General features: G+C 48.8%; 1 protein-coding gene across 1 annotated transcript in view; it reads right to left on the bottom strand.

The window, feature by feature from the left end:
- LOC144768685 (uncharacterized) overlaps nucleotides 1-22,947 on the bottom strand; it is a 9,047,330-nt gene that overhangs the window by 2,128,363 nt on the left and 6,896,020 nt on the right. The window contains exon 56 of the mRNA XM_078652515.1: nucleotides 1,515-1,544. Coding sequence (XP_078508641.1) covers nucleotides 1,515-1,544 — 30 coding nt within the window. The remainder of the gene's footprint in view (nucleotides 1-1,514; nucleotides 1,545-22,947) is intronic.

The following is a 22,947-nucleotide window of genomic DNA, read 5'->3' as shown; positions in this document are numbered from 1 at the left end:
CTCCTGATAAAAATGATACCTTACTTGTCTGGGTATCCAATGCAAAGTCAACCTAAAAACCTATATAAACAAAAATATAGCGCGTAGAACTCGCTGTCCTATCCCCTCAATCTCTACTTTTTTTACCTTTCCCAGCTGCAGGGCCTTGGCCTATCCACACAAGTGACGTATCATTTTACTCGATCAATCCATAGGTTCACTTTTACATTTTTTTCAAGTGGCAAATTTTCATCTATTGCAATTATACATGAAGTGGTTATTATATAGAACACCATCCGTCATGTATACATGGAATTATGTCACAAATTATGTATGCCTGTTTTGGATGTGCTCAAGAAGGGGTAGGATGCTGGACGTATTTCATCTTCTCATGCACAAAAATTAAGGGATATTGGCAGGACATTTCACAGTATTGTCGTATGTATCTAGGCTTGGTATTTTCTGCAGATCCTCAATATATTTTCCTGTGAAACTCTTTGAATTGGAAAACGAGCTTAGGAAATCATAAAAGAATATATGTAATAACCTTGGTAGCATGTCCTCTAATTTTGCAAAATTGGTGGTCTTGGAAGATACCTTCTGTTTAGCAATGGAACATGAACATGTTAAAAGGTTAAAGATTGTGAAAAGTTATATGCCTTAAGGTCGGAGTCTATGTGGAATTTTGTTGAATTGTGGGATTTGTGTGTATAGTAGAAACCAATGTTTAATAATACCTGGAGGGGGGATAAGATAGACATCTCTTTATGATTATTCTGCAAATAATTGTTTTTATTTTTCAATGTACGTCAAATGAATTTTGCATAATTTCTCCAACTAAAACCGGAGTTATAGATGTTTATTTAGATTAAAGTATGTAGTGAATGGCCTTGAAATTATAGTGAGGGACTTGCCTAAATAGAGAAAATCCAAGTGCGTCTTTTAGCCTAGTTGGTTTTTGGGCCCTCATACACTCGACAACATGCATCTATTAGACAACAGTCAAATAAACATTTGGTGCCCTTGCACTTTAAGAGTTTAGGAAAACATTGGCAGGAATCCTACAATGCAAAGACATTGACTGTTGATAGGCATTGTTTAGGTTATAATTTATCCGGAGTGTGTTGGTAAACACACAACTACAACCATAGACCAAATTGATGGCAAAGGATACATTCCAAGCAATCAAACACAAAGTAGGAGCTCAAGTGTAAAAAAGAGTTTGCCTTCACCATGATCAGGTCTGCTTTCTCCACAAGTTTTACACTCGCACGAGTGCTGAGATGTCCAATAAAAAATCATCTACAAGTTCTACTACTTGCGGCCCTAATCTTATCAGGATAGCTGCATTTTTTAAAGCACACTACGGTATAGCCCTTTCGTCATCAACAAAAGATTTGAAAAACAATAATCATTTTTATTCTAGTGACTGGTGTCTGAAGCTTCGTAGTAACATCATGATACCAAGGGAACCAGATTCCTCTGAGATTTTTTGAGATCTTAAAAACAGAACTACATTACATCAAGCAACTTACTATTTCCTGATTGCTCTGGACTGGTAACATCTGGAAGAGACAAGAACGAGGAACTTGGTGATAATAGAGCCTAATGACAGCTTTTTCAACTAAAGAACAAGTTACTTACCTTCGGTAACAATGCATCTGTAGGAGACAGATTTTAATGCATACGACAACCCATTGAGAGATGGTGCATTTTTGTACAGCCCGACTTTTCTTCGCCCCCACATATCCAACAAAGAGTTGATTGTCCACCCGGAAATCTTTTGTGTGGTCAAGATAGAAAGACAGCACACGTTTTGGGTCCAGATGGTGGAGTCTCTCCTCCTCCTTGGAGGGGTGCAAAGGTGGCTAGAAGGTGGGAAAAGTGATGATCTGTCCTATATGGAAAAAAGGAAACCACTTTGGGAAGAAAATAGGGCATTATGCGCAGAACTACTTTACCCGGATGAACGGCAAGAAAAGGAGGTTTTGAAGACAAAGCCTGAAGCTTACCCACCCTGGAGCAGAAGTGATGGCAACAAGGAAAGCTGTTTTCAAAGTGAGGAGTCTGAGAGGACAGTAGTGAAGAGGTTCGAAGGGAGCACACTTAAGATAGGGTAAAACTAGGTTGAAGTCCCACTGTGGTAATATGAATGGAGAAGGGGGGAAAAGGTGAGCAATGCCCTTTAGAAGTACGAGTTACTTACCTTCGGTAACGATGTATCTGGTAGAGACGTTGTCTAGCCGCAGATTCCTTAACTTAGAATATCCCCAGGCGTCAGACTGGATCCGGAATTTTTTTTCAGCACCTCTGCGTGCAGGGGGACGGCGCCACACGACCCCGCCCTGACATCGTCCATGTACGTGACGTCAGCGACGTCATATTAGTCCCTCCCGGCGCACTGATGAGAGTTTTCTTTGGAGAAAATTTTCTGCTGCACAATGCGGAGCTACCAACAAAAAACTGTGAAAGTATGGGAACAGTGTATGAGGGATGAAAAATCTGTGAATAAAGAAGGAGGATGGTGGAAGACACCATCATAAAAGACAGAATTAGACACTGCCAACATATAAGTGAAAAGCTGTGGGAAAAGCCACGCAAGCTAAGCGAAGACCCTTCCCTGAGTGCAACAAGGGAAAAAAACATCTCAACAGACCAAAATAGACTGATATTGCCATGTAGAACTGTGTCGTTTACTAAGAACGGAGCACAGAAGAAAAACTGGAAAGACTGGCCCTATCCCTATAATAATGGAGGTTGAAACTAGCGCACAACCGACCCCCAAGAGGACAACCAAAAGGAGACCAGGGCCCCGAATCAATAGAAAAGAGTGGAAGGAAGGGAAGGTAACTGGAGAGGAAAACAAATCTCCTTGTGCCGTATTACAGAAAAGAAGCCCCTCAGCAGAGGTTAACTGTATATGGAAACACTCAGAGGGGAGCCACAAACTGAACTCCTGTGAGAGCAAACCCAGTGGCAATTGAAGAGGCCAGGGGTAAACACCACTCTGCAAGGTTCTCGCAGAACAGGGAGGCTGGGTGGGCGTTAAGGAATCTGCTGCTAGACAACGTCTCTACCAGATACATTGTTACCGAAGGTAGGTAATCGTACTTCTGATAGAGACATCTAGCCGCAGATTCCTTAACTTAGAATAGATACCACAGCCATACCCCAAAGGGGAGGTGGGTCTGTGACAGAACAACAGAAAGCGCCAGGCACCCGATCCGACAACAGAGTGGTGGATAAAGGGGGGAAAGCTTTGGCAGAACAGCCAGACAGAACCCCAAGCAGCTCGAAGAGCAGAAATAACGGGATAGTAGATATCCTAAAAACGGCAGAATGGCACTACACCATACCCGTATAAAAATGACAGGTAGAACGGCATGAGCCCTTTACCAGAGCAAAGAGAGAGAGAGAGAGAGAGAGAGAGAGAGAGAGAGAGAGAGAGGGGAACACTCTCCGCGTAGTGGCGCACGGTGAGTAGACCGACCCAAACTCGAAAGGAACTTGAAGAGATGCAACCCGAGCCCAACAGACTCGCCTATAGAAGGAAGCCAAAGGAACCGGTGTCTCAAGATCCCAAAGGCAAGAGCTAGAACCTGAGCAATGCGCTGGGATTCGCCGGCGGGACAAGAAACACGCCAAGTGCACACCTAATCCTAAAAAAGGGTAAGTAGGGGCAATTAGCATCAATTTTAAAACCCGCTGAAGCAGGTGGAAATATGCAACAGGCAAACGGCCATAGAGACCTTAAAGTGGCTCACACAAGAAGCATAGGAGTGCCCGACCGGGCAGTATGAAGCCAAAGTGAGAAACAACCCACAATATAGACTTGCAGGCAGTAGCCAAGGACCATTGACATCAGAAGAGTTGTCCCGCAGACATAGCTTTAACAATAGTAGGTGATAATTTGGAAAAAAGGCATATCCGAAGGAAGTGTCCAAAACACCAAGTTAACGAATGGTGGGAAGAGTCTCAAAATATGAGACCAACACTACAGAAAAGACACGTACAGCGTCGAACACAACAAAGGGAGCGTATTTCAAATTGGGAAATCACCCCAGTAAGCGGAAGCAAGGAGGAACCCATGGCAACTTGCAACAATTCAGAAAAGCTCCCCCACACATGAAGATATTGGTCCAGACCTCGCAGCCTCGAAAGAGGTGGCGACATAGGAAGAGGAATGTAGGAGGATGGATATCTGACTATGGTTACCCCCAACTTTTTGCCTAGTGTTTAGCTGGTTTTCGACTTAGTTGGCCTGGGATCCTGCCATTCAGGGCCCCAGGCTATCTGCTCTCACTGTAAAATGGACTCCATGTACTTTAGGTACATACCTAATTGGATGTTGGGTTACCTTGTGAGCCCCTGAATAGTGTACCATAGGTACCCAGGGCATAGGTGCATCCAAGGCCTACCAGGGGCTGCAGCATGAATTATGCCACCCCTGGCTGGCCATCCAAATTTACACAACTGGCTGATCACTCAGCTGGGGCAAGGTCGTGTTATCACCCCTTGCTTAGGTATAGTATTCCTATACCTACCATTATATATAGACACATATATTCCTATAAGTCACTCCTATGGCAGGTCTTAACAATCCTGGAGGCAGAGTGCTTGGTTTTATGTGAGATGGTGCTCTGGCATGAGCTGAGCCTGTCTGCAGCTTTCGGAAACATGTCCTTAGAGCTGTTCTATGATATAGCCATACCATATACTCTTAAGTGCATTATAATCCTTGCGGTTATTGCTAACTTTGGTTTGGCTTTATCAAAACATGTCGTGTAAGGTATCATACGCTTTGTAATATTACCCCCTCGCCAGTTCTGGCGACGGGGGTAGCATTCCACCCTTCTAGAGGGAGAAGACATGTTTTTCCTGTTAATCCCGGTTAAAGTTAACCAGAGCCTCAGCATCACAAAATGGATGCTGCTGCCACAGACACAAGTCTGACCTCCTGCTGCTGGGAGTCCTTCCAGTGAGGAAGGCTTCCACAATAGATTTCCTGCCTTGGGAGGTGCTAGCACCACCCCAGACAGGCCTTAGTGTTTTGGGCAGGGAGGGCTGAATGAAATGATACACTGCCTGGGGCACACAAGGTGCTCCATGCATAGTCCGGTTGAAACCAGTTGCTGGGGCACTCAAGCCCCAGCTCTGGCGCGAAACTGGACAAAGGGAAAGGGGTGTAACCACCCCCTTCCCTGGTCCCACCCATAGAAGGGACCTAGCAGGTAATCCAGCCCCTTTGATTAGTATAAAGGTAGGAGCTGAGTCAAGAGACTTTAGATTTATCCTGAACTGAAACTTGAAACGAAACTCTGGACCTTCGACATTCTACTGCATCTAGAAGACTGAAGAATCTCCCTTGTGGTCAAGGAGTAACCACCCTGTGCAAACAGGCATCATCAAGCGATCTGCGGTTTGCTTTGTCGAAGCTCCCGCCGGAGCCCGAGCACAGAGCCCAACAAGACCTGTACTTCCAGACTTCTTTGACCCCGATTCACAGCCACAGCAAAGCTGAGACCCGTGGAGGCGACGAGAGACGTGGGACCGGCCATCTTGGAAAGCCAGCGAATTGCTTTCCGTGCAACTTCTGAGGCACCCTCGAAGTTGTGCATTGGGGATTGACAAGCCCCAGCCCCGAGCACCTTTTGCACCGACGCACAGCCCTCCACACTCACCGAGTGCCGTGTGGGGCCTGCTGGTACTTTTGTGCTCGACGCGTCTGTCCGGTGACTTGCCCGTTGGCTAGTGGCCTCTGTGACGACGAACCTTTCAATTTGCACCGCTTGCCTGGTTGCTCCAGGCTTGCTCCTGCTTCGCTGAAAAGGAAAAGCCCCCCAGACCTTGCTGGTCTGAACAGAAGCCCATCTTCGATTCCTGCGTGAGTTGCATTTGCGAAGGCCTGTTGACACCGATCGGGAAGCCAACACCGCCAACAGCGAGGTCCTTCATGGGACAGTCCGTATCCAGCTCCTGGTCATCGTCGATGTCCCCTGGTCCACGTGGCTGCAGAGACAAGCTTCGTATCTTCACCTGATCGCACCCGACATCGCCTCGTTCCTTCCTGGTTCCATCCTGGTCACTGGCTAGTGACCCAGACTCTGTCCCCTCTGCTTACAGGTACTCTTCATCCTCGACCCACTCTTGGATCCACCCGGACATCTTCCTCCTGGTCACCTGCATTATCTTTTTACAGGTCTCCATAGGATTCAGCGACGAAACCCGACTCAACTTGACACCTATGCACCCGGCTCCTGAGGGTGAGGTAACGCGAGTACTACAGTGCTCCTGTGGGTATTGACTATCCAAGTGTCCTTGTTTTCAGTAGCTTTCTCCTAGTTCATACGGAAGTGTCCTAAATCAACTAGTTTCTAACTCTTACGTTCCCATTGTATCCCTATGGTAACTCGCGTGTGTGTTTAGACACTGCACAAGCATCCCGTGGGCCTCCTGCTTCCTAACTCTCGTTAGCTCAGTGTAGCCCCAGCGATTCCCTAGGCCCTAGGCCTACTTACTGTTCGTGACGTGGTTCTTATATCACTATTTTAATATATGGTTTGCAACGCCCCTAGGGCACAACTGTATTTTGCGCAACTTATTGTATGATAATTAAGTAACTTGTTATGTGCTTTGGCCCCTAACCTCATAAAGAGTTCAGAGGGGTTGTGTTAGTAATAAATACATATATATTTTATATATAACCTGTGTGGTGTCCTTTCATTTGGTATTCAAGGGGTTACATATGGTAAAACAGCTGGCTTCACATGCTCTCTGAAGTTTTAGCCTAAGACTGCTTTGTCCATGCTACCACTAGGTTAGCTGGTCTATAAGGTTGACTTTATAACCATCACCATAAGGGTTGTTTGGACTGATACAGGGTGCCCACTAGAATAGTGGACATCACATATCAGGACAACTTCTCACAAGGAATACCAGAGCAACCGGCATGTATACAGAAATGTATAAACATATAATTATGTAGAAACAGAATTAGCCAGGAGCATGAACATGTCCATACTGGATCCTACCTAGTACAGTAAAGGCAGGTAGGAGCCGTTTTTGAAGGGGAGACCATGAAACCTCCCAAGGAGGTGGATGACCATGGCGTAAGCAGATGGCACCAGGTGAAAAACATAGAACACCATAAAACGGACCACCAAGCAATGCATGGAGTGCACAGGCTCTCCAGGCCCAGGTAAGATAAGCAAAGCTATATGATAGCATACAAGTACCCCACATAAAGTATGCATACCCCAAACAATGGGGGACACCTCTTAGGGCTACAATCCAAGCCAAAAGAGCGCAGTAACAAACTGAACCCGTGAACAGGAATTCCGAGCCGTATGACATTACTGAGCTGAGAACCAGACACAGCAACCTGTGGAACATGGCCACAGCAGGCCAACAGGCAGCTGAAAGCAAAACGCACCCAAGGGATGCCAATAAAAGGGTAATTACTCGACCACAGAAAAAAGAAGACGTAAGGCTCACTGCCCATGTTAAACACAGAGCACATCTAAGGATGCGAAATGAAAAAGTACCACCACGGAAGTTAGTCTAAGAAGACCTAAGTGGGAGGACGAAAGCCTGCAAGAATCCAGTGAACCACCGACTCTGCGTGAGCATCAAACAGCATAACCCCATCAAAGGGCAAGTCAACCAGTCACTCCAGGATATTTTCAGGGAAGGCTCTGTTTCGCAACCAAGCGTGAGGCCTTAAGGCAGCAGAGCCTGCCATAGCTCCGCCCAAAGAATCTACAGTATCTAAGGCGGAGCGGCTTGTGAATTTGGCAAGGTTGCGGCCATCTCTTAGCAGGTGAAGGAGGTCGACACGAGCGCCTTCAGAGCAGAAAGCAAGGACTCTGCAGAGTCCCACAGGGAAGAGGTAGCCGACCCAAAAGAACAAGTTACTTACCTTCGGTAATGCTTTTTCTGGTGGATACAGTATCTGCCTGTGGATTCCTCACCTTGTGAATATCCCCTGCGCCAGCAACATTTGGAAACTTTTGTAGCTCTCTACGCTGACGAGGACGTAGACGACGTCACAGAGGCACAACTCCACTCACGACTTCGTTGACGTCACTGTATCCATAATAGAGCCTCGTCGGCGTGATGACGTCAGTTACGCCATTTTTTCCGTGCCCCCGAGGCACACGGACGGACCAACATAAATAGGTATAGTATACACAGTATTCAAACTAACACACACAGTGTGAAATCAATGCAAAAAGTAAAAACAATTAAACATTTCCATTGGAAGATATAATCATAAAATAAACAGTTTGCAGGTATAGAAGAGTGGACAACGGGGAGGCGGGTGAGTCAGTGAGGCATCCACAGGCAGATACTGTATCCACCAGAAAAAGCGTTACCGAAGGTAAGTAACTTGTTCTTCTGATGGATACATCTGCCATTGGATTCCTCACCTTGTGAATAGAATCCCACAGCTGTCCCCACTCCTGGAGGAGGGTGTCCACTCCTCTATACCAAGAAATCCTGAAGGACAGAACGCGTAACATGGCCATCCCTCCTCAGTTCGGAATCTAAGCAGTAATGCTTCGCAAACGTGTGGAAAGAGGCCCAAGTTGCCGCTCTACAAATGTCCTTGACAGGAACAATCTCTAGATAAGGCAGATGTAGAAGACTTTGCCATGGTAGAATGAGCTCTTAAACCCTCTGGAGGTTCCTTACCGGCCAAAGAGTAACACATTTTGATGCACATGACAATCCATCTGGAAAGCTTGTGCTTGTGCACCGCTCTGCCTTTTCTGCAGCCAGCAAAGCCCACGAAGAGCTGGTCATCCACACAATACTCCTTAGTTCTGTCAAGATAGAAGCTCACCGCCATCTTTGGGTCCAAGCGGTGAAGCCGCTCCTCCTCCTTGGAAGGGTGAGGGGGAGGATAGAAGGGAGGAAGGGTATTGGACTGCACCAAATGGAAGGGAGTTACCACCTTAGGCAGAAAAGCAGCCCTGCTCCTGAGTACCATTCTTTCAGCATGAATGGTCAAAAATGGGGGGTTCGAACTCATTGCTTGAACCTCACTTACCCTCCTTGCCGAGGTAATAGCAACTAGAAAGACTGTTTTAAAAGACAACAGTCTCAAGGGACACGTGTGCAAGGGCTCAAAGGGAGAACCCATCAAGTATGTTAAGACAAGATTAAAGTCCCATTGAGGCACAATAAATGGAGTGGTCGGAAATTCGTTGGTAAGGCCCTTAATACAACGTAACACAATAGGAGATTTAAATGATGACGGCTGATCCGGCAAACGAAGGAATACCGACAAAACTGACAAATAGCCCTTCACAGTATCCACTGCAGAGCCCTGCAGGGCTAAAGAAAGAGCAAACTGAAGGATGTTGGATAAACGCGCCCTTAAAGGGTCAATAGACTTCTCTGCACACCATGAAACAAATTTGGACCACCTATAGCAATAAATCGACTTGGTGGAATGCCGCCTGGCCGAAAGAATAACATCCACCACGTCAGGCGGGAGAGAGAAAGAATTCAGATTGCCCCGTTCAATATCCAGGCATGAAGGTGTAAGATCTGGAGGTGGGGGTGTAGAACATGCCCCTGCGACTGCGAAAGGAGATCTGCCCTGAAAAGGAGACGGAGCGGAGGGCACGAGGAGAACATCCGTGTACCACACCCTTGTTGGCCAATCCGGGGCGATCAATATGACTTGGGCCCGGTCTTGGCGAATCTTCCTCAGAACCCGAGGAATCAACGGTATGGGAGGAAACGCATAAAGGAGTTGAGAACCCCAACTCAATTGAAACCGACCCCCAGCGCCCCCTGCATCGGATACTGGAGACTGCTGAATGACGTGCAGTGAGCGTTCTCGTGAGTGGCAAACAGGTCCACCCGAGGAGTTCCCCACGTCCGGAAGATGTGACGAACCACCTCCGGAAGAATCCTCCACTCGTGGTAAGGCTGAGAACTGCTGACTGAGACTGTCTGCACGTACGTTTAGAGCTCCAGCCAGATGATTTGCCATCAGACAAATCTGATGATCCCGAACCCAGGACCAGAGACGTAGAGCCTCTCTGCAGAGACAATGCGACCCTACTCCCCCCTGTTTGTTGACATACCACATCGCGGTAGCGTTGTCCGTTAGGACTTGAACCGACTGACCGCGAAGGGAAGGGAGGAAGGCCTTGAGCGCCAAATGTATCGCCCGTAATTCCAGAAGGTTAATGTGAAGCAACCTTTCCTCTGGAGACCAAAGACCTTTGATCTCCAGATCCCCCAGATGAGCACCCCACACTAGAGTGGATGCATCCGTTATCACTGTGGCCACCGATGGAGGGAGATGGAAGGGCTTCCTCTGAGTCAGATTGCCCTCCACGCTCCACCAAGACAGATCCACTGCAGCTTCTCTGGAGATCCTCACAGACTCTCCGAGATCTCCTTTGTGCCGATACCACTGCCTGCGGAGGCACCACTGGAGCGCCCTCATGTGCCAGCGTGCATGGTTGACCAACAGGATGCAGGAAGCAAACAGACCAAGCAGACGAAGGACCTTCAGGACTGGAACGACCGCTCCATTGTAAAACAAAGGAATCATTTCCTGAATGTCAAGAACCCTTTGAGGAGGAGGGAATGCTCGACAGACAGTAGTGTCCAGTACCGCCCCTATAAACAGGTTGTGCTGTGAGGGCACCAGGTGAGACTTAGGTACATTTATCGAAAAACCCAATCTGTACAACAGCTGGGTTGTCACTTGCAGATGATGATACACCTTCTCTGGCGACTCTGCTTTGATCAGCCAGTCGTCCAGATAGGGGAAACTGGAATACCCGATCTTCTTAGATGGGCTGCCACCACAGCCATCACCTTGGTGAAGACTCGAGGTGCAGTAGTAAGTCCTAACGGGAGGACCGCAAACTGATAATGTTGCGACCCTACCGTGAAATGGAGATACTTCCTGTGCGACTTCAGGATCAGGATATGAAAATACACATCCTACAAGTCAATCGACATCATCCAGTCCTCTTGCTGCAGCGCTTGAAGAACCTGCGCTAGGGTGAGCATCTTGAACTTTTCTTGCTTCAGAAAAAGATTCAAGACCTTGAGATTCAGGATTAGATGTAACCTGCCATCCTTCTTGGATATCAGGAAATACCAAGAGTAGCATCCCTGACCCTTTTCCTACTCTGGGACCACCTCGATCGCACCTTTTTTTTTTTTTAGTAAGGTTAGAACTTCCTCCTGCAGGAGAAGAAGATGGTCCTCTGAGCAAGCTCCTTGGCAAGGAGGGTAAATTGGAGAGAATTCCCAAAAGGGAAGAGCATACACATTTTCTACAAGATTGAGAACCCAACGGTCTGTAGTGACCAATTCCCAGTCTTGTAGAAAATGAGTAAGCCGACCCCCCCAGGACCAACATGATCCAGAATGGGGGATCTAGGGCTGCTTTGCTGTGGTAAGAGGGGGAGAGGTTGAGGAAGAGGAGGAGGGTTGTCGAACTTGCGAGCGACCTCTATTCCTGACCCTATAAGACTAATATAGGGTGTTCTGCTGCTGCTGCTGAGGTTGTCTGTATGTCTGAATGGACGACCTTCCAAAGCCCCTAAACTTCCTATAAGAAGAATCCCTAGGCTATGTCTGCAGACCCAGGGACATGGCTGTAGCCTTGCTTTCTTTAAACCTTTCCAATGCTGCATCTGCCTTCTTCCCAAAAAGTCCGGAACCATCAAATGGTAGGTCCAAAAAAGTTGCCTGGACATCCTGAGAAAATTCCGAAGACTTAAGCCAGTCACTTCTCCTAGATGCAACCGAAGACCCCATTATCCGGGCTACAGAGTCCGATGTATCAAGGCCACTCTGGATCACCTGTTTTGCATCTGCCTGAGTGTCAGACAAGACCTCATCAAAGTTCTTTCTGTCCTCCTCTGATAACTTTGGGGCCAGTTGTCTAGCAGAATCCATTAAAGCATGGATATATCTGCCCAAAAGGCAAGTGGCATTGGTGGACTTAGAGTCATAGAAGCCGATGAAAACACCTTTTTAGCAGCCTGGTCCATTATTTTAGACTCTCTGTCACCTGGAGTCTGTGGAAAAGCTCCAGCCGTTTTCTTTGAGCAGGCGGCTTGAATAACTAAACTCTCAGGTGCAGTATGAGAGGATAAAAACTCCAGATCTCCTGGAGCCATCCTACATCTTCTGGCAACTGACCTCGAAACTGCAGGAGCCGAAAAGGGTTTTTGCTAAACTTCCATAATTGGCTAAGTGACAGCTTCATTAAATGGAAGTAAAGGTTCAATTACTGCAGAATTACTGCATGAAGCATGTCTGTCAGAATATTAGACTTAAATTCCGTTGTCGGGAGTTGCAAATCCAAAAGATCAGCCGCCTTACGAATCACAGTGTGGTAAGGAACCCCATCCTTGGAGGGAACCTCTGCAGGAGGAGAGAGTTGCCATTCTGGTGATAGTTCCAAACCACTTGCCTCTCTTAGGTCTTCAAAAAAGTCCTCTGACTCTTGAAGTTCTCCTTTCTCCATCTCATCCTCCCTATAACGCCGGTCCTCCAGCAATCTTTGTGCCTCCCGTCTGGACCTTATCTTCGGGGCCAAAGGAGTCGTACACGGATCCGACGGAGTCGGAACCGGCGTCGAACTCGGATCCAGGGGCACATTCGAAGTCGACCGAGGTCGAGCTGACGGCGCCGGAGATGGAGGAATCGATGTCGGCGCCGGTGTCGACGTTCTCGGCGCCGGGAAATGCCAAGATGGAGCCGAATGATGAATGTGGTGGTGTGCACGCCATATATACCAAATTAATCCAATTCAAATTTATTCTGCATATTTGGCCTTTTGCGTGCAACCTGGGTTTCGCCTTGCCATTGCGCAATTAGAAAATTCCAAAAGTGGGGAGAGCAACATTCACACTCCACACCCTGGTGCACTGCATTTATTTCGGATACTAGATCCACCATATATTTATCCATTTGTCTCTTAGTAAGAGACAAACGGATAAATATATGGTGGATCTAGTATCCGAAATAAATGCAATGCACCAGGGTGTGGAGTGTGAATGTTGCACTCCCCACTTTTGGAAGATGGAGCCGAAGGCATAAATGGCATGAAGGGAGCAGGAGCATACGCTTGAGGTACTCCCAAATTGAATGCCGAGGGACCCATGGGACCCAAAGGTACACCAGAGGGGTACATTGCCCTCGCAAAGATACCGTACATCGCATGCACTGCTGTACCCCGCCAGGCTGAGGGTCATTTAACGGTCCCACACAATGTTCTTTGACTCCCCGGAAGAAGTCTTTAAATGGACTGATGAAACTGTGTAGATACGTCCCCATACGCCACCGGGCATTGACTCTGAATCCTCTTCCAGTGATGCGGTCCGTGGGGGGTCCCAGGGCCAGAGGGGTGGCAACAGGAGGTCCCGCTCCAGGAGTCAATCCAGGTCCGGCTCTGTCCTCCGCCATAAGGGCGCGTCGCCGGAGAAGCAGCAGTTGGAGGAATGACTTTGTGACTATTGTCTAGGCGTTTAGTTAGGCCTGTTCGACTTTAGGCTGGATCCCGCTCACGTAGTCGTGGACAGGTCGGGGTGTGGTCCTTTACCCAAAAAGTTATGGGTGTTTCCTTGGGGATCCATTGGAGGGGTGGTGGTGTTTGTCCCCCTGTTGGGGACTGGACCATGCTCCGACCGCGACAGGTACTTCCTTGTTTGGGAGGTATGATGTGGGGGGGGAAGTTGGGCGTTAGGGGGGTTGCTTGATTGCGTATTTGTGCTGTATGTTCATCAAAATTCAGGTGCGCTGAGCCGGGAAGGCACCAGTGGGAGGAATGGGTACTCTTTATCATGTCTGACACTGGGGGAGGAGGGCAGGTAGGCCCGGGTTCCCTGCGCGTAGTTAGTTGGACAAAGTGAAGAGAAGGACCATTCTGCAATTTGCTAAGAGAGCTGGGGCTGACGTGCTGTTGCTTCAGGAAACACACCTACTGGGCACGAAGGCTCTTTGTCTACAACGGTTTGGTTATAATCAGGTCTATCACTCCGGGTTCACAAGGGGCTCACGGGGTGTTGCAATTTTGATCCATCGTAGGGTTTCTTATACGAACGAAAAGATATGGTCTGATACCCAAGGTAGATATGTTGTTATACAGGGCAGGATTGGGGGCGACCTCTTGATGATTTATAGTGTATATGCTCCGCCGCCACTACAGTGGTCTTTGGTGGAACGGCTCTTGACGCTGTGGGGGACCATGCCAGATACCCTGTCCATAGTGGGTGGGGACTGGAATGATGTGATGGAGCCCGGGCTTGATCGGTGGAGAAGCGGGGGGATTCCCTTGGTGGGAGGTTCCTCTACTAAACTTCATTCCATGGCGATGGGGCTTGACTGGGTGGATGTGTGGCGCCATATGCATGGACCTCGTAGGGAGTACACTTATTTTTCCACAGTGCATGAGTACTTCTCTAGGCTAGATTATATCTTTGTTCCCAGGGGACTTGCATATAGGGGTTTGTCGACTACTATACTGCCTAGGGCCCTGTCCGATCATTCACCTGTAGCGCTCATGCTCCAGTTAGGCCCGGGGCGGCAGCTGCCTCAGTGGCGTATTTCGGGGTGGCGCCTCCAAGAGGAGGAGTACAGGGAACACCTGACTAAGGCCATAGTGGACTATTTTGTAACTAATGCGGGGTCCGTGGACTCTCCCGCGATTCTTTGTGATGTTTTGGAACCGACGATGCGGGGTGTCGATATCTCTTGGTGCGTGGCGGCAAGGAGGGAGCGGCAGCGAGATTTGATGCGTCGGGAGGCCGACATTGAGGCGTTAGATTGCAGGGGCCGGGAAGCCGATGGAGGTTTGGCTAGGAGACAGCTAATATTCGCCCAACAGCAATACTCCGCGATTCTAATGGATGAGGCGCGTCAGGCCTGGCTGGCTACAAGCAGTCGAGTATATCAATGGGGGGATAAATCCAGAAAGATGCTCCTCTGCTTGTGTCAGGGTTCCTTACATGCCCAGCTGCTGCCTCGGATCCTCGATCTGGAGGGGGCGCCTGTTGTTGAGACCTCGGTTATCGCTGCAAGCTTTGCGGCGTATTATCAGGGTCTGTATGCACCCCAAGAGTGTCCTCCAGAGGAGACCATCCAAAAGTTTATAGACGATCTTACCCCCCGGGCGGTATCGGACGAGGTGCGGGAGAGGTTGGATCGACCCCTGTCTGATGACATATTGAATACAGCCTTGGGGGAGCTGCGCCCGGGGAAGGCGCCGGTCCCAGTGGCTTCCCGAGTGAATTTTTTTAACGCTTTTATGTGCAACTAAGCCCATACTTTAGACCAGTGATCGAGGAGGCGCACAAAAGTGGCTCCCTCCCTCCAGACTGGAGGCATGCGGAAGTGGTTGTATTTCTTAAACCAGGGAGGCCTCCGGAGCAGCATGAGTCCTATCGCCCTATCTCCCTCCTTAACATTGAGGTCAAGGTGTTGGCTAAGACTCTGGCCAATAGGCTTAGGCCATATATCACAGACGAACAAGTTACTTACCTTCGGTAACGCTTTTTCTGGTGGATACAATATCTGCCTGTGGCTTCGTCACCTTGTGAATATCCCCCTGCATCAGCAACGTTCAGAAAATTCTTCTGTAGCAAGCCGGCGTGGACGACATCACAGGAGCACGGCATCGCGTGCGACTCCGCTGATGTCACCAACCCCATAATAGGCCTAAGTCGGTATGATGACATCAGTTCCGCCCTTTTGTCCATGCCTTCGAGGCACACAGACGGACCGACAACAATAGATATATATATACAGTGTACACAGTACAAAATAATTAAAATAACACACATAGTGTGAATACGACATAGCAAGTTAAGTACAAAAACACACTTCTTTTTAAGATAACATGTATACCTTGAAGCAATGCCATTACCCAGGTATAGAAGAGTGGACAACGGGGAGGCGGGTGGGCATGTGAGGAATCCACAGGCAGATATTGTATCCACCAGAAAAAGCGTTACCGAAGGTAAGTAACTTGTTCTTCTGATAGATACATCTGCCAGTGGATTCCTCACCTTGTGAATAGAGTCCCACAGCAGTCCCCACTCCCGGAGGAGGGTGTCCACTCTCCTATACCAGAAAATCCTGGAGGACAGAACATGCAAAGTGGCTGTCCGTCCTCACTTCAGAATCTAAGCAGTAATGCTTCGCGAAAGTGTGGAGGGAAGCCCAAGTCGCAGCTTTACAAATGTCCTCTACAGGTACACCCCTAGACAAAGCAGATGTAGAAGACTTTGCTCTAGTGGAGTGAGCTCTTAGACCCTCTGGAGACTCCTTACCCGCCAGGAAATAGCAGATCTTGATGCATAGTATAATCCATCTTGAAAGTGTGCACTTGTGCACAGCTCTTCCATTTCTGCAGCCAGCAAATCCAACAAAGAGCTGCTCATCCACTCGATAGTCTCTTGTCCTATCAAGATAAAAGCTCACCGCCCTCTTAGGGTCCAGGCGGTGAAGTCTCTCCTCCTCCTTGAAAGGGTTAGGGGGAGGATAGAAGGAAGGTAGGGTAATGGACTGTCTTAGATGGAAGGTAGTTACCACCTTAGGCAGAAAAGCAGCCCTGGTCCTAAGAACCATTCGTTCAGCATGAATGGTCAAGAATGGGGGCTTTGAACTAAGAGCTTGAAGCTCACTTACCCTCCTTGCCGAGGTATTTGCAACCAGGAAGACCGTCTTAAAAGATAAAAGTCTCATGGGACACTTGTGCAAAGGTTCAAAAGGAGAACCCATCAAAAAAGTAAACACAAGATTCAAGTCCCATTGAGGCACAATAAAGGGAGTAGGAGGAAATTTATTTGTAAGATCCTTTAGAAACCTTAGAACCACAGGAGACTTAAATAAGGATGGCTGATCTGGCAGGCAGAGAAAAGCTGTTTCTGGAAAAACTCACGGGGCCCCCTGTTGCACAAGTTACTACTTGTGTAACGATATATCTGTAAGAGACATTAGTTCGTGATAGATTCCATACCTTAGAATATCCCCAGGCGTCAGACTGGATCCGGACATTTTTGAGTAGCAGTACCCTTGCGCGTCGGTAGGTGTCGTCTGCGGCTCCGCGTCCATCGTCGTGGGCGCCGTGATGACGCCGTCGGAGTACTTAGACGCCGCCTCCGCGAGCTGACGTCAGTTCTTAGACACAGCTTTTCCGCGCCAGAAGCGTTGAGGCATGTTAAAAACCAACACTGGTGCCATTGAAACTAGGACCCTGAAAGGGGATGACCTTAACCCTAGATATCGGTTCGCAGAATGGGGAGGATGGGTGGGTCGGTAAGGAATCTATCACTAACTAATGTCTCTTACAGATATATTGTTACACAAGTAGTAACATGTGCATCTGAAAGAGACACGTTAGTGATAGATTCCTTACCTTAGAATAGATACCCCAGCAATACCAACCCCGGTGGTGGGTCTGCAAACCAATAACCACACCAGAAAGTCCTGGAGGACGGAACGGCCAAAGGAGCCATCCCTCCGGACTTGGCTGTCCAGGCAGTAGTGTCTCGCAAACGTGTGCCCACGTAGCTGCCTGACGAACAAGTTACTTACCTTCGGTAACGCTTTTTCTGGTAGATACAATATCTGCCTGTGGATTCCTCACCTTGGGAATATCCCCCTGCGTCAGCAACATTCGGAAATTCTTTTTGTAGCTTCGCGCCGACGTGGACTCGGATGTCACAGAGGCACGGCATCGCTCGCGACTCCGCTGACGTCACCGACGCCTACAATAGGCCCACGCCGGCGTGATGACATCAGTTCCGCCCTTTTTTCCGTGCCTTCGAGGCACACGGACGGACCAATGACAGTAGACATATACACAGTATACACAATACCAATATCAAGGTAACACACACAGTGTGAAGCAAATGCAATAAAACATTTTACAACAAAATAAATATATAACAGAAACACTGGTATAGAAGAGTGGACAACGGGGAGGCGGGTGGGTCAGTGAGGAATCCACAGGCAGATATTGTATCTACCAGAAAAAGCGTTACCGAAGGTAAGTAACTTGTTCTTCTGATAGATACATCTGCCGTGTGGATTCCTCACCTTGTGAATAGAGTCCCACAGCAATCCCCACTCCTGGAGGAGGGTGTCCACTCCGCTATACCAGGAAATCTTGGAGGACAGAACGCGCGAAATGACCGTCCCTCCTCACCTCGGTATCCAAGCAGTAATGCTTCGCAAAAGTGTGGAGGGAGGCCCAAGTCGCCGCTCTGCAAATGTCCTCAACTGGAACACCTCTAGACAAAGCAGATGTTGCAGACTTTGCTCTAGTTAAATGTGCTCTAATACCCTCAGGAGGGTCCTTACCCGCCAGGGAGTAGCAAATCTTGATGCACAGGATTATCCACCTGGAAAGTGTGCGCTTGTGCACCGCTCTGCCCTTCTTACAGCCAGCAAAACCCACGAAGAGCTGATCATCAACACGATAGTCTTTAGTCCTATCGAGATAGAAACTGACTGCTCTCTTTGGGTCGAAGCGATGAAGCTGCTCCTCCTCCTTGGAAGGGTGAGGGGGAGGATAAAAAGTAGGAAGGGTAATGGATTGCCCCAGATGGAAGGGAGATACCACCTTAGGCAGAAAAGCAGCCCTGGTCCTAAGAACCATTCTTTCAGCATGAATGGTCAGGAACAGGGGCTTAGAACTAAGAGCTTGAAGCTCACTCACCCTCCTTGCCGAGGTGATTGCAACCAAGAAGACCGTTTTAAAAGAAAGAAGTCTCAAGGGACACTTGTGCAAGGGTTCGAAGGGAGAACCCATCAAATAGGTCAACACAAGATTCAAATCCCAATGAGGAACAATAAAAGGAGTAGGAGGGAACATATTTGTGAGGCCCTTCAAAAATCTTAAAACCACAGGAGATTTGAAAAGAGAAGGCTGATCAGGCAAACAGAGAAATGCCGACAGCGCTGAAAGATAGCCCTTCACTATAGCAACGGCAAGACCCTGTTGCTCCAGAGAAAGGGCAAACTGGAGAACATCAGACAAATGGGCTCTCAAAGGGTCTATAGATTTCTCCCCACACCAAGTGACAAATTTTGACCACCTATAAGAATAGATGGACTTAGTGGAGTCACGCCTTGCTGACAAGATGACGTCCACCACGTCAGGCGGGAGAGAAAAAGAACTCAGGTTGCCCCGTTCAATCCCCAGGCATGAAGGTGTAAGGTCTGGAGGTGGGGGTGTAGAACCTGCCCCTCCATCTGAGAGAGGAGGTCTGCCCTGTGAGGGAGACGGAGCAGCGGGTGAGAGGAGAGGTGGAGAAGATCTGAGTACCACACCCTTCTTGGCCAATCCGGGGCGATCAATCTGACTTGGGCCCGGTCTTGGCGAATTTTCCTCAGAACCCGAGGAATCAAAGGTATGGGAGGAAACGCGTAAAGGAGTTGCGAGCTCCAACTCAACTGAAACGCGTCCCCCAAGGCTCCTTGCATCGGATACTGGAGACTGCAGAATGACATGCAGTGAGCGTTCTCCTGAGTGGCGATCAGGTCCACCCGAGGAGTCCCCCACGTCCGAAAGACATGACGAACCACCTCCGGGTGAAGCCTCCACTCGTGGTCGGCCGAGAACTGCCGACTGAGACTGTCCGCTTGCACGTTCTGAACTCCGGCCAGATGATTTGCCATCAGACAAATCTGGTGGTCCTGAACCCAGGACCAGAGACGCAGAGCCTCTCTGCAGAGACACTGCGACCCCACTCCTCCCTGCTTGTTGATATACCACATCGCGGTCGTGTTGTCCGTCAGGACCTGAACCGACCGACCGCGAAGGGAAGGGAGGAAGGCCTTGAGCGCCAGATGTATTGCCCGTAATTCCAGAAGGTTGATGTGAAGCAACCTTTCCTCTGGAGACCAAAGACCCTTGACCTCCAGGTCCCCCAGATGAGCACCCCACCCGAGAGTGGATGCATCCGCAATTACTGTGGCCACCGATGGAGGAAGTTGAAAAGGCTTTCCCTGTGACAGATTGCCTTCCACGCTCCACCAAGTCAGATCCGCTGCAGTTTCTCTGAAGATCCTCACTGACTCCCTGAGATCTCCGTTGTGCTGATACCACTGCCTGCGGAGGCACCACTGGAGTGCCCTCATATGCCAGCGTGCATGGTTGACCAATAGAATACAAGAAGCCATCAGACCGAGCAGGCGAAGAACCTTCAGGACTGGAACGACCGCTCCATTGCAGAACAAAGGAATCATTTCCTGTATGTCGTGAATCCTTTGAAGAGGAGGGAATGCACGACATACAGTTGTGTCCAGTACGGCACCTATGAACAGGTTGCGCTGGGAGGGCACCAGGTGAGATTTGGGTACATTTATCGAAAAACCCAACCTGTGTAACAACTGAGTTGTCTCTTGCAGATGATGGAGCACCTTCTCCGGTGACTCCGCTTTGATCAACCAGTCATCCAGATACGGGAACACATGTATCCCCGACCTCCTGAGATGTGCTGCCACCACCGCCATCACCTTGGTGAAGACTCGAGGCGCAGTAGTAAGACCAAACGGAAGGACCGCAAACTGGTAATGTTGCGACCCAACCGTAAAACGGAGATACTTTCTGTGCGACTTCAAGATGGGAATATGAAAATACGCATCTTGCAAGTCGATCGACACCATCCAATCTTCTTCCAGCAGTGCTTGAAGAACCTGTGCAAGAGTGAGCATCTTGAACCTTTCCTGTTTCAGGTAAAGGTTCAAGATCCTGAGATCCAGAATTGGCCGAAGCCTGCCATCCTTTTTGGGGATCAGGAAGTACCGGGAGTAGCATCCCTGACCCCTCTCCTGCTCTGGAACCACCTCTATCGCACCTTTTCAAAACAAAGCCAGGACTTCTTCTTGCAGGAGAAGCAGATGGTCCTCCGAACAATAATCTTGGCAAGGAGGGTAATTTGGGGGAAATTCCCGAAAGGGAAGTGCATACCCATTCTCCACAAGATTGAGAACCCAAAGATCCGATGTTATTAATTCCCAATCTTGTAGAAAATGGGTAAGCCGGCCCCCCACTGGGCCCACATGATCCAGAATGGTGGATCTAGGGCTGCTTTGCTGCTGTGGCTGGGGGCTGGGATGGGGAAGAGGAGGAAACATTACGGCCCCGAGCTCAGGCCCTTTGTTTGCCTCTATAATTTCTGTATAAAGTGTTCTGCTGCTGCTGTGGCTGCTGTTGGGTTGATTTATAGTTTCGAAAAGAAGATCTGCCAAATCCTCTTGAACGTCTTACAAAAGTGCCCCTGGTCTGATAGCCCAACGACTTTGCCGTTGCTCTGCTATCTTTAAAGTGTTCCAATGCAGTGTCTGCCTTCTTCCCAAACAATCCAGACCCGTCAAAAGGAAGATCCATCAATGCAGCTTGGATATCAGTGGAAAACTCACTAGATTTAAGCCATGCGGCTCTCCTTGTCGCAACCGAAGAACCCATGATCCTTGCCACAGAATCAGTCGTGTCCAATCCACTTTGGATAACCTGTCTTGCTGCAGCTTGAGTATCAGAAATTACCTCCTGAAAGTCTTTCCTATCCTCTTCAGGTATCTTAGGTACCAATTGTTTCACAGTGTCCATAAGAGCATGGATATAACGCCCCATTAAGCAGGTTGCATTTGTGGATTTTAAAGCCATACTGGCAGAGGAAAAGACCTTCTTAGCAGCCTGATCCTGCTTTCTAGACTCTTTTTCCGCTGGGACCTGCGGAAACGCACCCATAGACCTCTTGGAACAGGCAGCCTGCACCACCAAACTCTCCGGTAGCGGATGAGATGTTAAAAATTCTGGGTCTTCAGGAGCTGCTCTATACCTCCTAGCCACAGCTCTAGATACAGCAGGAGCTGATACAGGATTTTTCAAAATTTCTAAAATTGGTTCCTTTAAGGCATCATTAAAAGGTAGTAAAGGTTCAGTCACTGAAGAAGGAGAGTGAAGGACCTCTGTGAGCAGATTAGATTTAAACTCTGCAGATGGTAGAGAAATGTTCAATAAATTTGCAGCTTTCTTTATCACTACATGATAAGGTGTCACATCTTTTGAGGGTTCATTAGAAATCGAAACAAGGTCCCATTCAGGTGACAGTTCAAGGCCACTAGCTACAGATAGGTCCTCAAAAGGGTCCTCAGAATCCTGAAGCTCGCCCTCCTCCAGATTTTCCTCTCTATATCTTTCCTCTTCCATCAATCTTTGGGCTTCAGGCCTAGATCTTAGCTTCACATTCGAAGCCGTCGGATCCGCAATCGACTCCGACAGAGCCGGAGCCGGCGTCGAACTCGACGTCGGACGAGGGAGAGATTCACGACGTCGCTCAGGGTTCTGCATCATAGATGATGGAACTGGAGCCAAAGGAATTGGAGTCATCGATCTCGGCATCGATGGCTTCGGTGTAGAAGGCCTCGCCGGAGTCGGATAATGCCAATGCGGCACTGGAGCCCGCATAAAAGGCATAAAGGGCGCAGGTGCATAGGAATGAGGAACACCCAAACCATATGCCATAGGACCCATAGGACCAGTAGGAGCCCCAGAGGGATACATAGCCCTTGAATAAATACCGAACATCGCATTCAGGAAATGTGAAGGGTCCTGACCTGGAGCCGGGAAGGCTGGGTATGAACCCCCAGGTTGCTCTTGAGGGCGTGGAGTCGAAACGACGTCGACCTCTTCTTCGGGCTGGTGTACCGGAGTCGTACGACCTTCGGGCATCCGAGCTCCACCCTCACCAACCTCCTCCTCCTCACCTTCATCCTCCCGACCGGAAGGATGGGATGGGTCCGGAGATGGAATACTCTTCTGCTTTGGTGAACTCGGTGAGTTTGCATGCAACACCTCAACCTCGACATCGTGATCCTCCGAAGCCGACGAAACTACCTTCTCAATCAGTTTCACTTTTGACTTCGGCTTGGAACCCGACTCCTTCCTCGATCGATGTCAGGATTCAT

This window comes from Lissotriton helveticus, chromosome 7, assembly GCF_964261635.1.
Source record: "Lissotriton helveticus chromosome 7, aLisHel1.1, whole genome shotgun sequence".
In the NCBI taxonomy this organism is placed as follows: domain Eukaryota; kingdom Metazoa; phylum Chordata; class Amphibia; order Caudata; family Salamandridae; genus Lissotriton; species Lissotriton helveticus.
This window is presented reverse-complemented; position numbering and strand designations above follow the sequence as displayed.